Below are 14,392 nucleotides of genomic sequence, written 5' to 3'. Positions count from 1 at the left end.
TGTCCGTAAAAAACTACAGAACCACAGCATTGCCATATTCCAAAAAAAAGGAATTTAATTGCACAAGTTTTTCCAATTCAATGAAAAAGCTCAGGTGTAACAGTGGTAAATGATGTTGCAGCCCAGAAGCAGTGAAAACAGACAGGTGAATTTGAAAGTCTTTAAGAGGTCTCGAACATCTTCTTCCTGTCAGCTTTGTCCTCAACGTTTTTACGCCAATCGCCGGCCACCTCCACACCCTGACAGATGTAGAGATTTGATGAGTTGAGATTTTTGCCGTCATGTCAATGTGGAAAAAAATATGGAACAATGCCTCACCTCCTCTTTGACCTCCTTTTTGACCTGCTTCAGGTTGGACCTCAGGTCCATGGTCACCTTGTGTTTTCCTCCCAGCAGAGCCTGCAGCATGGAGTCAGCAGACATACGCACTTTCTTCAAGGCGGGTTTCTTCACTCCAGCCAGCTCCAACACCTTCATCCTCAGCTCCTCGATCTGGAAACACAAACAGAGACTTAAAGACCAAACACTGCAGAGTGATACAGTCATACACACCAAAAACCACACAGTTAACACAAAGGTGATGATACATCACCAAGCGACATCAGGTGGACAGTTAAGTTCCATGTGTTGTTTCTGCTTCAAATATTGTTTCTACACTGGACGCTACAGTGACGCACCGTCACAGAGAGATATTACAAGACAGATTGGAGTGGGGCTGGTTAGGAGCCTTTACTGGTTAGTTTGAGATTACTAAACCTAAGCAGACCTTAATCATTTTGTCACAAAAATCTGTTATTTTGGAAGAGACTGAAAACCTCCATAGAGAGGACCCGCTCCAGATGTAAATATTAAGTATTTAAATATAAGGGCCCATTCTAGGGTAAAGAAAACAACAATTCGTACAATAGTATGGGAAAGTAAAGCCTAGAATAACATTATGTCAATGGATTCACTTAGAGTCTTAAACATGCAAGAGAGACTTATGTAAACACATCCATGTAAAGTGTCAGAGAGACGTCTCTACCTCCTTGTCTGTCTTTGCAACTTTGGCCCTGTTGTCGTATCTGTCCTCATCGATCTTGTCGAGGGACTGGTGCAGCGTTTTGCAGAATTCCTGTTGATATGAAAAGAGAAGTGTTTCACTCACAGAATCAGCCCTGCATAACTTTAGGTCCTCCTCGATTTGTATGTTGTAGGGTTTTTTACCACCAGAGATGCTTGGTCTCCACTCATGTCGGGGATGGGGCAATTCTCAGCCATGTAAGCTTCTTTGGTGGCTGCAAGATCAGTAGTTTCCTGCTCCAGCCAGCCAGCAGCGATCTGCAGCATCAAACTCTGCAGGATAAGGACAAAGAGACTCTGTAATTTATACGTTTTTTTTCAAATTAAAGCTGCTATAACTGAAAGTTATGATCTCTAGGGGGCAGAAGCTCTTATAGTTAACTGGTTCGCTCACAGTGGCATATTTGTACATCCAGCAGACAAAGAATCATGATCATACCACTGCAGTTGTGTTTGTGTCTCTGTAATCAGCCTGAATCTAATTTATTTTCCTGTGGACAATAAAGACAATCTGTTCACTTTGTTTTACCTTAAGATAATGCCTGCGGCTTGATGTCATCTTCTTTCCACTTGAAACAATGGAAACATCATATTAATAACAACATGAAAGGATTCCACAGAAAATCTCCCCAAGGTGTTAAAGGTTAAAGTTTTATTATGGATTTATAGGCTGATTATTTCCTCCATTATTAGTCAATATTATTAGTCAATAAAATGTCAGAATAGTAAAAGCAAAAACAGTAAAATGAATTGTAAAAGTCAAAACAGCTCAATGGATAGTACAAGTAAAAATAGTAAAATTTCATTTATAAATTGTAATACATGGCAATAAGAGCTCAGTGGGATCCAAGTTGAATAGAAATGTCCTGTTTTGTTTGACTAAAAGTCTAAAACCCAGAGGTATGTGTTAACCATTACATCTGTTATAGGTGTAACTGTTCTTTCGATCCTTTAATCGATATTAGCTCCTCTAATTATTTCAGCCTTAATTCACACAATTTGGGGAAAGCAGGGAATAATAGTTGTTGATGTTTGTGTAAGAAGCAAAAAAAGACAACAAAGAATAAAGTTACACTTACTCAGACATCTTGGCTTCTTTTGGTTTCAGACTCTGGCAAAAAATCGGGCAAAACCAAAAGACATTATTAGACAAATATCCGAATATAGGATGTTTTACTTCAATTTACTTTGATGACTATGACACATTTTCTTATTGACTCTGAACACTTCACACACACATTTAGGTTTAAACACATTTAAACAAAACACATTTGCTGGTTTAGAAACGTCCATTCAGGTGAATTATTCAGATCTCCACTTAATAGGAAGAAGGTTCTGTAGTTAGTGACACACATCAGTTTAAATCAGGATCACACCTTCGACCTTTGACCCTGCAGTCGCAAAAATTACTCTTTGATTGACTGGAGGAAAACTACACCTGTTTTGTTTGCAGCTCCATTGTAGCAAAATATGACATCAGCACTTTCAGTTTTTATTAACTTGACTCACTGACAGCTTCATTAAACTGACTGATCTCTCTGGTTATCTATCAAATACAAATATGTTAGACTAATGTAGTATATAGTTTATTATATTAGGAACTGTTGGGTTTCTCTATAAATTTGAAGGTCTTGATCCATTATGTTATGGTTTGGCCCTTAAAATGTAACTGAACTGAATACCTTTAATTATAATTCATTCTTCTTTTTGCCATTGATTATTTTTCATGAAGCACTTTATTAACTTATTTAGATAAGTGCTATACAATAAAGTTATTATTATTATTATTATTATTATTATTATTATTATTCATTATACAGCACATAGTGGATCTATGATGAAGTTAATATAAAAAACTGTCCATCTATCAACTAAAGAATCTTAAACAATTAGTTTAATCTGTTAAACTCAAAAATAACAGACTAAGAGATTTGACAATTACTTCAATTTGTTACATTTACACACTGTTACACTTTCCATCAAAACATATAATTAAGTTATTTTGAAATTGAACTTGGAATATTTTTTAACATATGCAGAATTTTCTGATTCTATGTTTTGTAAAACATAATGTTATTGCTCGTAACTTTGTGATTATTTCATGAATAAATATTTTCTTCTGGCGTACTTGTGGGTCTCTGATCATTTCTCTGTGATAAAAGTAGAAACTTTCAGGATTCATTCTCGAATCCTGAGTCATCAGGTCAGAGTTAATCCTGGCTCAGAGTCAAATGTCAACAATGACGTTTATGATGATTTGTTTATGAGCAGAAACATGGAATGTATTGACTCATACTACAGGAAGGCAGCAATAAGAATCAACAAGTGTCAATTATCAGGTTTGTAGGTCACAACAAAATAAAAAAACCTGCTTTTAGCTAATACATTTTCCCATAAATAACAAAGTTCCCCATTGTGGGACTAATAAAGTACTTCCTTTCTTATCTTATCTTATTCAAATCTTTTTGGGATGTTTATGTGGAATATTTAGTAGGTATTATTTGTTTCTTGCTACTCTTCTATAACTTGAATCCTAAACATGGTTCAGATTGACTACGTATGCAAGTTTTTAGTTAATACTAAATATTTTCACATATTGAATTGATATTAAATATTCAAATTGGATTTGGGGAAATATCCCATGATAAAATACCTTGTAAATAAATTGTTGATTATTACTTGAATATAAACTGAGTTTTATAAACAAACTCAACATTGAACATTGTTTAAAGTCTGCAAAAAGTTGAAAGGTTCTTGTACAAATCCATCATCATGTTTGCTACTCAGTACCTCATTCCCTTTAGCCACTAAATCATCAAAGTAAAAGTTTCTCACCTACAAAGTGACGATGAGGAGGGCAGCAGAGGCTGACTGAAGGACTGGGAGACAGTGAGGTAAGTGAGGCATTTTTTGGGGGGGTATATATGGGCTTAGGTGGGTGATCAGAGGTTTCTCAATATGACCACGTGGAACTCTGAGCCTAACCAGGTCAATGAGGGGCTGAAATATACCTTCATCCTTTGACCTTGTAAATCTTCCATCTCTGATGCGTGGTCAGCAGTCTTCAGTGAGATGGGTCAGACTGTCAGCAGGGCATGAAGAGACCTGCAACAGAGTGAAGAAGGACTAGACCTAATGAAGAAGATAGTCATTGATAGTCAACCTAAAAACAACCATCATTGATATATATTCCATATTTCCAGTCTCTATACTTTCAAAATGTTAATTTTATATAACAACACTCTAATTACTGATACAGTGTACCACTTTAACCACATTAATGAGTCAGCAAACTGTTGGGGACACATAACCCAGATAGAGGGGACATTATTGTCTCTATAGGGAGGAAAATGGATGTTGTCTCTGCACTGAGAGTTTCCCACTTTTCTTCCATTAACAATAGACTCACACTCTAACCATCCAGGAACATACAATCAAAATGGTTTTTAGGAAATAACCAATTTGGAATTTTAAGTACCATGGTAGATCAGATGGGTGCGAGTAAAGTGACTGCATTTATATAGTGCTTTTCTGGTGTTTTCGACCAATCAAAGCACAAACAACAAGTCACATTCACAGTGCTCAGGAGCCATTCAACAGACTCTGGGTGTCCCATGCAGTCTCTAATACAGAGCTGATGATAGAATTTAAAGCTAGGGTTGGTAATACTGGAAATGCCAGCACAAGCAGGCTAAACAATGAAAATATGCAACCAAAACATCCCTCACCGCTCTCGTCAAAGCTATGCCAGTATGAAATCGCATTGCCTGACAAATGCTAGAAGCCAACTTTTCCATGACACGCTTGCCATAGACACCGTCTTTCTTTTCTTCATTTTTCAGACATCTTAATTTATTGATCGGGATGTGAAAAGGATTTCAACAAATACGATAAAAATTGTTTCATAAACAAACTACCAACCCTACCTTTAAGAAGGTTCTGTTGTTGTGAACTAATATAATCAGTCGTTCTCAGGGGCCCCTCTCAGCTCGGGACCCCAGGCGATTGCCTGCTTCAACTACCTTGTTGCAGTCCTCCCAGTGTTAACTCATCATTCACACACTGACAGAACAGCCATCAGGGGCAATTTGGAGAGGATCAGTGTCTTGCCCAAGGAGATTGGGCTCATTCTTCACGCCTACAGGTTGAGGCAGATGACCACCAAGTCTGGTTCTGTTAGAACTGAGGTTCCTTCTAGTGAAAGGCTTTTTTTTCTCTCCACTGTCGCCAAGCGTTTGCTTGTTGTGTGAACTGATATCTCTACAATATTCTTGGGTCTTAACCTACATGGCGACATCATGTGATATGGGTTTTCAGGCGTGTTAGTAAGGAGAGGGATTAAAACTGGCTCGTTTTCAGTGGAAAAATGTAGTAGAATGAATACAGCGTGCCTTGAGACAATGTATGTTGTGATTTGGCGCAATACAAATAAAATGTAATGGAAATTGAATCACCCGCTCGACTTCCTGAGGCACAGCCTTCATTGGTCTTTTTAAAAAGCTGAAGCATGTTCCTATATTGTTATATATCATCATTTTATCCTCGATAAGATTATGATTATTGAGCATAATTAGCAGGTTAAAATATCAAGACTTTACATAAGTTGTTAATTGTCGTTGAGGTCAAGTGACTGAATGAGAATATCATTAGCCACCTAGTTCAATGCCACAGATATGAATCTCTGACAGGTTTAAAAACATCTCCAATTGGGAAAGTGTCAACAAACTGCTGAGAAAGTTGAATGCAGAAGTTCCATGAAAATCAAATCCATTTTTTTATATGTTTTAACTGCAAATAATTCTGCCATTTACTCTTTCATGTGAACAACACTTCATCCAAGTAATTGATTGACATTTTCCCAAAATGTCTGATTCTTTAAAAGTCACTCTCATGAAAATGAAGATATTAAACTACAGCGAGAAGGTTCCAGTGGACATGATAAGCAACCAATCTCAAAATAAACATGTAGTCATAATAGATAAAGAGATTTCAAAACACATTGAATTCTTCTAAAATAAGGTTAAGCACCTTATTTGTTGCTGATTTGAAATCAGAGCTGTTTCAGTTCATGCTGGATTCGGACGCTGCAACTGAAACACAACAAAGGCAGAAAAAAAAAGAAAGAACTTTAGAAACAGATATATTTCCCTGGTTTATATTTATGAACAACTAAGTAACAACGTCTGAAACATGAGAAAATTACAAAAACCATTGAAAAGTCAAATTGATGCTGCTCACCTTCTGTGTGACTGAGCTGTGTCCATCTCCGATCAATACGCTCCATTTGAAAATAATTATGTTTTTATGAGGAGGAATAAAGTACGGACATTCTTTAGCCAGTAAGGGTTCGTTAACATGTTTAAATCTCAGTCATCCTCCTTCGTCACTTTGATTACTACTAAAATATTTACTGCTGAACAACAACTGAGACATATTCATTGTATTAGAACGTGTTAATCATGTTCAAATATAAATATTAAAAATATATATGTATAAAACACAAAAACAAGTACATTAAAACTAAGTACTTAGAGTTAAAAGAAAACAAACATAAACATTAAAGCAAATCAGCATTTTATTTAAGCTTTTTTAAGTTGCCACACTTAAGTCATTTGCTTTGGTAGATTTTCTACTTTTTCAGGGATTTTGTGCTAAATTGTGATTAAAATGTTTGGAGGGATTTGATTAACTTTGAATTTCATTTTTTTCCGGTCAACATATCTGAAATCTGTCCTGAGATGTTTTCAGAGGACTAAAGACTGCTCACACTGAATACTACAAAGACTGTAGGTGTGGAACATGAAGACCTCTGCTGACACTATGTGGTCAGTATGAGCAACACCACAGCCCTGTACTGATACACAGTACCTGTGTATTTTTACAAAAAAGCACATATATATTTTCTGCACAGAAACATTTGAGTGAGTAAAATTTTATGTGTATATTTTCTGTCCTAAGAAAGGTTCAAAACATTAAGTTAAAAATATAAATATTAATAGAAAATAAATGTGCTTTTGTATTTTCTTTATTTCCAACTACAGGTAATTGAGCTTTGGGAAAGGGTAGCGAGTGTTACTTTGAGTTTAAAGTATTTCATTGTAGATATTTATACAAATATATTTTGCTTCCTTTTACAAAAAAGGAAAATGCATTATGTGAGCAAAAGAGATTATAGAAAATTAAAGAAGACGTCAACATTCACTTTTCACACCTCCCTGAACACATGAATTAAATGTATCCCTGCAAATTCATGTTTATATATTATTAACTTGTTTCGCCAATCATTGTTTTGGTAATTGCTGCCTGGATTATGTTCATGAGCAGATGGAAAATAGAAAAAACATTTGACAATGGACATTTTGACTGATTGTTATATAACAATAAAACATTTTTGATATGATGAATATGATAAATAACATTTTTCATTGAGTAAAGCATGATCAATCAATCAATCAAATTACAATTTGTCTCATAGGGCTTTAACATGGTGTGACATCCTCTGCCCTTAACCCTCAACAAGAGTCAGGAAAAACTACTAAAAAACCCTTAGTAGTTTTAGTACTAAAAATGATCCAGTCAGCATGACCATTCTGAGGTTGACATAGATGGAAACATGGATATGGTGTCTTGTCCCTCCATGATATGCACACCACTACAAAGAGCAAAACACAACCCTGTTAAATCTCAATCTCACCTTCCAACACAATTCATCTTAATCAGTCCCATTGATATCTGCACCAAAGACATAATTGTGATGCTTTGCAAAGACTTTGAATGTGTAAAACCAAGATACACGTTTGCATTAGGTGACACAAACAGGCATGAATTCTGTTTCAAGGTACGTTTTGCTGTAACATTTGATAAAACAAAACAGCGAGAAATATTTTGTTCTGTACAACGATCAAGATTTGATGATGGGTGTGCTTCCTATGCAGTGTTGAGCATCACTGAGTTAAAGACAGAATACCTCATGAGATCAGATGTCGGAACAAAGCATGTTTATTACAAAAACACTAAGAGCAGGAGGTTGTCAAAAGTGAACACCAACACAGAACCAAACGGGAAGTGTGAGGTGAAATTAAAGAGCAGTTTCCCTTCTCAACCACTCGCTATACAAATGTACAATAAGACACCAAGCTGAAACTTACAGTTTTAATGAAAGAAAAGGTTTTTGAATTCGATGAAAAAAATCATAAATTTCCCCAAAAAAGTACTAACAACCGGCGTAAAGAAAGAGTTAAGTTATTTAGGAAGTCTCGAACATCTTCTTCCTGTCAGCCTTGTCCTCAATATTCTTACGCCAGTCGCCAACCGCCTCTGCAGGCTGCAGGACACAAACAGTGCAGTCAACACTTGTCCACAGTTGAAATCGTCTTTTATTACCTGTGTGATTGTCCTCCTGAAGAGACTCACCTCCTCTTTCACCTCCTTCTTGACCTGCTTCAGGTTGGCCCTCAGGTCCATGTTGACTGTGTGCTTGGAGCCCAGCAGAGCTTTCAACATGGCGTCAGCAGACATACGCACTTTCTTCAGAGCGGGCTTCTTCACGCCTGCCAAGTCGACCACTTTGATCTTCAAATCATCGATCTAAGTGAAACCAGAGCAGCTTAAAAGTCAAAAAGTCAGAGTAGATGTTTGCTTTAAAGGATAAGTCATTTAATTCTAGATACTTCCAGTCATGTAGTTTTATTCATTGTAAGCAAAGCCCATGAAACACCAGTAGTCAATCAACTGATCGTCTGTGTTGTTTGAGTGTGTATCTACAGCCTGATAGATTGTATTCATCTGTGCCAAAGAAACTATTAAAAACATATCAGTTACACTGGATGACATGGGTATTTACAAGTGACCTTACTATCTAAAAGTAATACAAAATATGTATTAAATAAATGTAAATAAACTATGTTTCATTTACTAACTGCATACTGTCCTGTTACAAAATTAAAAATATCACTGTGAAACTTCAGCTGGTGATTATTTACATTATATTGTCTGGCTTAATGAAATGTTATGGTTAAAAATACAAAAGAGGCATTATCTATCTCTCTGTTGATTACTCTAAAAATTAGAAAATACTGTCAACGGCACAACAAAAACACCTTTTGAGTAATTAAATGTTCTATAAATCGAGCTGTAAATGAACAAACCCGTCAAAATCTTTGCAATAAAAAACTGGAGACTTTGGTTTGTGTACGTGATACTGGAGTGGAGATTTCTGGGTATGAGGAAGAAAACTTCCTCTAGAGATAAGACAAGTTTGGATATTTTCTTTCAACTTATCTAAAAAACTGTTTTTTCAAAATGGACCAGTCCAAGACAAATAGGTTTCTGCTTGTAGTGTGTCATCTGCATAAGCAATCAACACTTTCTCAATTCCCCATATGATTAGCACCATATTCCATGAAATTAGAAGAAAAATACGGGACCAATAACATTAAGTGTCATCAACATTAAACTGGAACCAAAATGTTTGCATACCCTGTGAGACATTATGACTGTAGCACAGGAACAAGGGGGTAAAGGGAGAGATTGGGGGTAAATATCAGAAGGAAGTGGCTGAGCTTAACACAAACACACATGCAGTCACACCTCACAGCTGATTGGCTGCTAGTGACTAACCTTTCCAGTTGTCCAATGTGTACAATTTGCTTTGTATTCAGTCCAGATAATTGTTAAGTTGTTAAATGTTTTTTTCCCTCTCATTTTTGTCTGTTTATTCTCATGTGGAGAACAGGTCAGTGCAGAAGCAGGAGGAGGAGGAGGAGGAGGTTTACCTCTTTATTACCCTTGTTCACTTTGGACTCCAAGTCGTACCTCTCTTCATCCACTCCGTCAATACGGGAGTGCAGCTTTTTGCAGGTTTCCTTAAACAGGAGAGACAGAGGTGAAGTCAACATACTGATCCCAACCATTCACTAATGGATATTATGATATTTAATTGCTGACAATAACAACGACAATATGCTGCTAATATGCACTAATACGTGGCGCTAGGGCACCCCGATGTTGAGCTTAAATTTCGGATAAGTGTAAACTAAACATCGCCATGCCAAACAGATTTTGCTGAGTACATGGTTCGAAGTGTCAAACACTAAACTGAAGTGTCTCTCACCATTAGTGCTGCTTGGTCTCCACTGATGCTTGGTGCCGGGCAGGCTTCACCCATGTAGGCCTTTTTGGCTTCTATGACGTCCTTCTTCTCCTGAACAATCATGGTCGCCGCAATCTGGAGCATCACACTCTGCAGGACAAGAGGCACGTCAAAGGCCAGTCGAGGAAGAAGGCACTCTGCGATATAGTGTTCACCGGGTTTTAGGTCACATTTGAGGATGTCAAGACATGCAGAGGAAATTATTCCAAAAAGTGTTTCATTCAAAACTACTTATTCTAAAATGTGTCCTTAAACTTGTTTTGCTCAGAAAAGGACACTCTTCTCATCTCATTGTCCACAGAAGTCGTACATCCCATAAACTCCTTCATCAGCAGTTTAAAGGAAAAAGAGAGAAAAACATGGATCCTGATCTCAGAGAATCAATAACGTCACCTTCTTAGAAACACTCTATCATCAGAATCAGCAGCTTTCCTCCCCTGGTCAGATTCATACATATATATACGTGTGTGTGTGTGTGTGTGTGTGTGTGTGTGTGTGTGTGTGTGTGTGTGTGTGTGTGTGTGTGTGTGTGTGTGTGTGTGTGTGTGTGTGTGTGTGTGTGTGTGTGTGTGTGTGTGTCAGAGTAGTTAAGACAACACAGAAGAAAACTCAACTGGAATAATTGTGACTTTATGTGTTTCAATTACATATAATACTTCCATGTTACTTTAATTAAATATAATTAAACATTAATTTAAACATTAAACACACAATATATTTAATCAGATTACTCTCAAGTTATTTCATTTTTTCACAATGACTCAACATGATAGAAAACACTAAAAGCAGCACATCTTGATGTGAGGCCAAATACATATAACAAACTCTCTAATGGCAGATTCATTATCAAAAACACAGCAGATGTTTTCCGGAAACCTCCAGTTAAAAACACAGAGACAGTAACATGACATCACACGATAGTGACATGTTAATTAATTATTTATGGATGATTGGAGAACTGTGACAATCCAAAATAAAATCCAAACCTCCCAGCAACAACTGTCATGTCTCCCATAATGCACACAAACACAAAGAACATCCAATACATATGTAAGCTGCTTGTTTTCTGTAACTACACTATTCAATATGATTATTATACATTTCCCTCATGATCACATATCACATGTCAGGCAGAAAGAAATCACAATAATACATTAATGTTTGGAGCTGCAATCTGGTTAAAAGGACAGATTAGTCCTTTAATAAAGAAGAGAATGGATTCAGTATTGTTCCTCCATTAACAACTTTATAATAATGGTGTTAGATGTTCTGGGGCTCTACAATATAAACTGTGATAGTCAAAACCTTCTCATAACATAAGAACCAATGTGCAGCTTTAATTGTGCAGGGCTCCTTCACAATCTGAATATCTGTTGATCAGTTTAACTCTGAAGACTGAAAGTAGCTGTGGACTCGCTCTCACCTTGAGATGATGCCTGCGGCTCGAAGTCATTCTCTTTCTGTAACGAGCACAAACCACACTGTCAGTGTCTTGACAGGAAATTATCGAATCAAGCAAATCAGCCACTTGTTCTAAATGTCTGATACTGATAGCTGGAAAATAAAACTAGGTTCTGTTGTTCTGTCAGCAACATTTCTCCATCACTGCATTTTAGAGAGAAACACGGAAGTTTTCATTCCTCGACATGTATATCATGTTTGGTTTTCCTCAAAATCACGTCAGAAATAACTTTTGTTCAGAAATGATCAGGTTTTTATTCTAGGGGAATCCATTTTTCATGGAGATTCCTTCCTTGTCTTGTCTCTCCATGTCTCCTTTTGTTATCTTGCCCTCTTCTTCCCATCATCACTTATTTCATTTATTCTACCGTTTTCATCTCTTCTTAGTCAGATATCAAGCAGACAAAAATGACATTGTCTGAATCACATAAGACATTTCTCTCTTTCTTGCTCTTTTTTTGGACCTCCTACTTTGACCTTCGACCCTTCACTATTGTCCTGTTTACTTTTTCTCTTGCCTCTTTACTTGCCAATATCTTTCCTTCTCTCCGTCTTGGTGATTTTATTTCTCTTTTAACTTGACAACCTTTCTTAATCCTTCCTACATTCCTTCCCTCTCTTCTACATCTATCTATCTATCTATCTATCTATCTATCTATCTATCTATCTATCTATCTATCTATCTATCTATCTATCTATCTATCTATCTATCTATCTATCTATCTATCTATCTATCTATCTATCTATCCTCCTCCTCTTGCCCTCTTATCAATGGTGAATACTGCATGCTTTATACATGGTAACACTTCAAACTTTCACTCCAGAAAAATACTAAAACTTACTCAGACATGTTGGCGGATTCTTTTCTTCACAGCCTGTGCAGGGAAGAAAAACAGAAAAGAAGAAAAAGTCACTGAGACACTGAGGGAAAATAAAGGATGTTATAATCTGCTCTCTGCTTAAATACCACAGCCTCCTCTCTTGGAAATGTGATCTATTCGAACAGTTGATGAGGGGCGATGGTGATAGAGCTAAGTTTGGAGTTTGGATCAAATGTCCCGACTGACGCCTGGGAGAAGCATGCAAAACCAAATATCCTCAGGGAGTTAACGCTTCAATTCCTTTCGTGGAGAAGAATCCCTGCAGCAGAATGTGCTGCCACAGCGAGTTAGCTAAGCCAACTCCGGGATGCCAACACACACTGCAAAAACAAACCCGTCTCAACAAGTCCCTCTGACCTGTATTCAGATTTCAAGTTATTTTAACTAAAAATAAATTCAGGGTTTCAATTTACTCTCATGTCTAATGAGTCTGAAAACTGTTAGAATCTTGAAATATTTAAGAAATTTCAGACAAATTTAACACTCAATAAAACATAGCAATAAATAAATTACAGCCCAAACAAAAATCTTTTTACTGTTTCTTTAACCAGTTAAAACCAAGTTAAAACACTTCCATGATATTCTTCTGTCTGAATAAAATATCTAGAAAATTTCTAAAATTAGAAGAGAAACTGCACTGGGTTCCATGTTTTTTGTGAAATAGACTGACAACCAAATTACTTGTTAAGATATTTTTCTGTGTACTTTCTGAAAACAGTGAAATCCCATCATCCTCTCAAATCCCAAACAACCAAAGACATGAGCTAAAATAATCAAAGTAGCTAAAGTTAACAAAAGAATAAGCATATTGTATAAAAATAAAAAAATTCACCATTAGTCCAAAATTAATACTTAACACAGGCAATCTTATAAAAATCTTTAGTTTATACAATAAAAAGACTTCCTCACTTTCCGAAACAACCAGATTCTTCAAAGATGAAGCCCAACAGTTATGAACGATCAAGCAGAAATCTTCAGCAAAAGTCAAAAGCAAACAAATAAGCATCATCCAACCTTGGTTCATTAAAATCTCTTTGCAGTGCTGTTTAAACACAGCGCTCGGACCTCATCAGCCAGTAATCAGCCCTCTCCTTCACATGGGCTCACATATCCTTTCACTTATAAACAAACTCCAGAGGTCAGGACTTTCATCGCCTTAGCACTTTTGCAAGCAGGTCTCCTCAAAGAGACTCTAACGGACTCCACACGGCTGCTTCGTATCAATTTACCAGCTCCGTCCAGGCATGCAGAGAGGAGAAGGCAGAGGAGGAAGAAGAAGAAGAAGAAGATGGGAAATTAGTCTCACCTACGATGATACGGAAAGTCAAGGAGAAGGGCACCAGTGGCCAGAGGCAGTAGCAGGGAATCATCCTGGGGCTGTATATATATGTGAGGGCTCAGATATGGCTATGGAGCTCCTGTTTATGGAAATGCTGGATCTTTAGACCAATCGGTAGCCAAGCTCCTGAAATATCGACAACCTATGCCAACTTCACCCTGTAAATCAGACATCTTCAAGGAGGAGCCTGGTATCATTTTAGGTCTCTGCTCAGTGGGATGGATGCTATAAAGGGAGGAAAAGTATGATGAGGCTTCACACTCACTGCAAAACCACCAGAGTCCAAACATTTAACAACATCAAGACAGGACTGGTGAAAGGAGCGGGACAGTAAAGTCTGCCTTGTTATCGTGCTGAGGGAGTTTAAGTGGTGATAATCACAGGATGCATACACTGCAAATAAAGGCTGGACTTGGCTTCCAATTCCCAAGGGCAACTTAATGGAAAACATGATTGGTTATTGCTTAAATACTCAAACTGCGACAACAAATTTTATTT

At 37.0% G+C, this 14,392-nt stretch overlaps 2 protein-coding genes across 8 annotated transcripts; both read right to left on the bottom strand.

Moving 5' to 3' along the window:
- Nucleotides 1–29: 29 nt before the first annotated feature.
- On the bottom strand, nucleotides 30–8,059 carry LOC118109769 (troponin I, fast skeletal muscle). 5 transcript variants are annotated; one of them, XM_035157140.2, is made up of 9 exons: nucleotides 6,301–8,059; nucleotides 6,091–6,152; nucleotides 4,074–4,167; nucleotides 2,142–2,173; nucleotides 1,592–1,631; nucleotides 1,207–1,335; nucleotides 1,025–1,114; nucleotides 319–492; nucleotides 30–239 (listed from the first exon to the last, which is right to left on the bottom strand). In XM_035157140.2, exons 3-9 carry the CDS (start codon nucleotides 4,101–4,103, stop codon nucleotides 162–164), a joined length of 573 nt encoding a protein of 190 aa, XP_035013031.2. In that variant the 5' UTR covers nucleotides 4,104–4,167; nucleotides 6,091–6,152; nucleotides 6,301–8,059; the 3' UTR covers nucleotides 30–161. The 5 variants fall into 5 exon arrangements, with proteins under 5 accessions (XP_035013031.2, XP_035013030.2, XP_047195947.1 ...); XM_035157139.2 differs by having other exon boundaries at nucleotides 6,091–8,059; XM_047339991.1 differs by having other exon boundaries at nucleotides 4,074–6,152.
- A 141-nt stretch (nucleotides 8,060–8,200) lies between these two features.
- Nucleotides 8,201–13,985, bottom strand: LOC118109773 (troponin I, fast skeletal muscle). 3 transcript variants are annotated; one of them, XM_035157149.2, is made up of 7 exons: nucleotides 13,862–13,985; nucleotides 12,517–12,549; nucleotides 11,637–11,673; nucleotides 10,175–10,303; nucleotides 9,837–9,926; nucleotides 8,476–8,649; nucleotides 8,201–8,386 (listed from the first exon to the last, which is right to left on the bottom strand). In XM_035157149.2, exons 2-7 carry the CDS (start codon nucleotides 12,522–12,524, stop codon nucleotides 8,309–8,311), a joined length of 516 nt encoding a protein of 171 aa, XP_035013040.1. In that variant the 5' UTR covers nucleotides 12,525–12,549; nucleotides 13,862–13,985; the 3' UTR covers nucleotides 8,201–8,308. The 3 variants fall into 3 exon arrangements, with proteins under 3 accessions (XP_035013040.1, XP_035013041.1, XP_035013042.1); XM_035157150.2 differs by having other exon boundaries at nucleotides 13,866–13,948; XM_035157151.2 differs by lacking the exon at nucleotides 13,862–13,985 and adding an exon at nucleotides 13,570–13,590.
- Nucleotides 13,986–14,392: the final 407 nt, after the last annotated feature.

Source organism: Hippoglossus stenolepis, chromosome 5 (genome assembly GCF_022539355.2).
Source record: "Hippoglossus stenolepis isolate QCI-W04-F060 chromosome 5, HSTE1.2, whole genome shotgun sequence".
NCBI classification, from domain to species: domain Eukaryota; kingdom Metazoa; phylum Chordata; class Actinopteri; order Pleuronectiformes; family Pleuronectidae; genus Hippoglossus; species Hippoglossus stenolepis.
This window is presented reverse-complemented; position numbering and strand designations above follow the sequence as displayed.